Source organism: Drosophila arizonae, chromosome 2 (genome assembly GCF_054131065.1).
Source record: "Drosophila arizonae isolate 15081-1271.41 chromosome 2, UAZ_ARI_1.0, whole genome shotgun sequence".
NCBI classification, from domain to species: Eukaryota; Metazoa; Arthropoda; class Insecta; order Diptera; family Drosophilidae; genus Drosophila; species Drosophila arizonae.
This window is the reverse complement of record NC_142922.1, coordinates 23,203,842-23,205,917: the sequence shown is the minus strand read 5'-3', so window position 1 is coordinate 23,205,917 and position 2,076 is coordinate 23,203,842. Positions and strand designations below refer to the sequence as shown.

General features: G+C 46.8%; 1 protein-coding gene across 1 annotated transcript; it reads right to left on the bottom strand.

The window, feature by feature from the left end:
* Positions 1 to 185: 185 nt before the first annotated feature.
* Cpr100A (Cuticular protein 100A) lies at positions 186 to 1,700 on the bottom strand. Its single transcript, XM_018015793.2, has 3 exons — positions 1,499 to 1,700; positions 1,179 to 1,426; positions 186 to 1,117 (listed from the first exon to the last, which is right to left on the bottom strand). The coding sequence occupies exons 1-3, from the start codon at positions 1,508 to 1,510 to the stop codon at positions 676 to 678; spliced, it is 702 nt and encodes a 233-aa protein (XP_017871282.2). The 5' UTR covers positions 1,511 to 1,700; the 3' UTR covers positions 186 to 675.
* Positions 1,701 to 2,076: the final 376 nt, after the last annotated feature.

Sequence of the window (2,076 nt, the reverse complement as noted above, 5' to 3'; positions counted from 1 at the left end):
AAAAAGCAAAACTTGTTGCGAATAAAAAAACGATAAGCGATTACTGGCGGTACGTTTGAAATATTGTGTATTGCTTAAAAGACTATATAAATTGTTTATGGTACAATACAAAATACAAAAAAATTGCTAATACGTCCCGTGGCCCATGGTGGGTATTACGATCTAGCATTAAAAGATTTCTAGAATTCATTTGATCAATGTCTTCTTCTTCATCATCTTTGACCGCAAACACACTTACAAATTTATTGGTTTCGCTTCACATGAGGAGAGTGGAGTTGGATTTAACAGCATTGAGAAGTAGTTATTTATAAATTACAAACAAAAACTGCTAGACATACTACATACAGATTCGTAGATAGGAGGTACGACATTCATATATAAATATATATATCTATATATAGGTAAAGGTTAAACTGCTGCAGAATTTATGCAACACTTCTACTTTCTTTCTTAAACATATCACAAAAGAGTTTTGATGAAGGTAAGAACTGGAACAGCAGTAAGTGGTTGACAGAGTTTAAGAAAAGAAAGAGCTAGAGTCAGCCAGTTACAGAGATAGAGAAAGAGAGGGGACAGAGTGAGAGAAGAGTGTTTCGTGTTGGGTGTGAATAAATGAAGGATTACGTAACATTACAATAGAAACAAGCTCAATCTATGTGGTTCTCTCTCCATCGCTTAGACCTTGTTGAACGAGTAGGTGAAACCGTCGGGTGTGCGGTTCAGCGACAGCTTGCCGGGCGGCGAGAAACGGTGGGGATTGGGCGTGGTCGTCGTATAGTAGGGCTGTGGCTGTGGCTGCTGGTACTGCGGCTGAGGAGCGGGCTGCTGATAGGCGGGCTGTGGAACCGGGTTGTAAGCGGGCTGCACGGGCGCCGGACGGTACTGTGGCTGAGGAGCGGGCTGCTGATACGACTGCTGCTGCTGGCCGAAGGCGGGATCGTTGTAGCGAGGATCGTACGAGCCGTCATCGTAGTCGTTGCTACGGTACGAGGGCTGGGCTGCGGGGGCCTGGTACGGCTGTGGCTGGTACTGTGACTGTGGCTGATAGCCGGCGGTGGGCACGGGCTGTGGTGGTGCAGGTGGGGCCACTGGCAAATGATCCCCAGACGCTTGGAATCTATGGCAGGGAGCAAACATTATAGTGAACGAGTAACTATTGATTTTACTGGAGCTCTTACCCATTCTTGCCCGCAGTGTAGGAGATGGTGCGACGCTGTCCGGAAGGATCAACGTAGCTGTAGCTACCGTGACGTGTGCCATCGGAGTCTGTCTCCTCTTTGAAGTTGATGCCATCCTCCTGTGTGTAGGCGGCACCGAATTTACCATCGCCAGACAAATAGCGCTGCTCACTGATGATGGCCGCCGTCTTGGGATCCTGGTGATAGTTCTGGCCCACTGCCAGGGTCACGAGTGTGGTTAATGCGAGCTGCACCAGCAAAAGATAAAGAGATGACCATTAGCTATCACCCATACACACAAACACACTATGGAGACTCACGAAGCGAAACATTTTGTTTTGGGGTTATCCTTGATAAGCTACTACGTAAACTGCACGCTCAGACGGAATCACACGCGATTTGGTGCCTTTACGCTGTTATAGTCCGTTAACAAGGAGTTGTTACTGTATATCGAATGCGACACTAGCCAGAGTGTCAGACCGACGGCTATGGATTTTGTAAGTCAACTGCCTTCCGCAATGGTGCCGCCCAAGCTTTTATAGTGCCAGCCAGCTGGGAAAACCTTGGAACGGCTACGGCTCGGGCTAAACTCATGGCCCGCCTAGGCGGTAGCTGGCCGACTTGTTGCTATAGCTGTAGCTGTTGCTGTTGTTGTAATTGAGTTTGCTTGTGTTGGTATTATTAACAGTAACAATAACAAGAATTGAGCTAAGTGCTCCAATAAGTCAACTCTCGTTGTTGTTGTTGCTGCTGCTGCTGCCACTGCTGCTGCTGCGGCAAGCTGTTTTACCAGTTTTGCGCTCTTTCGCTTTTAGCGTCCACTTTTGCTTTCTATGCTCTGGCTAAACTATTTTTTAATTATTTGTGCATTAAAAAAGTTCAAGCCTGAACTGTAGCC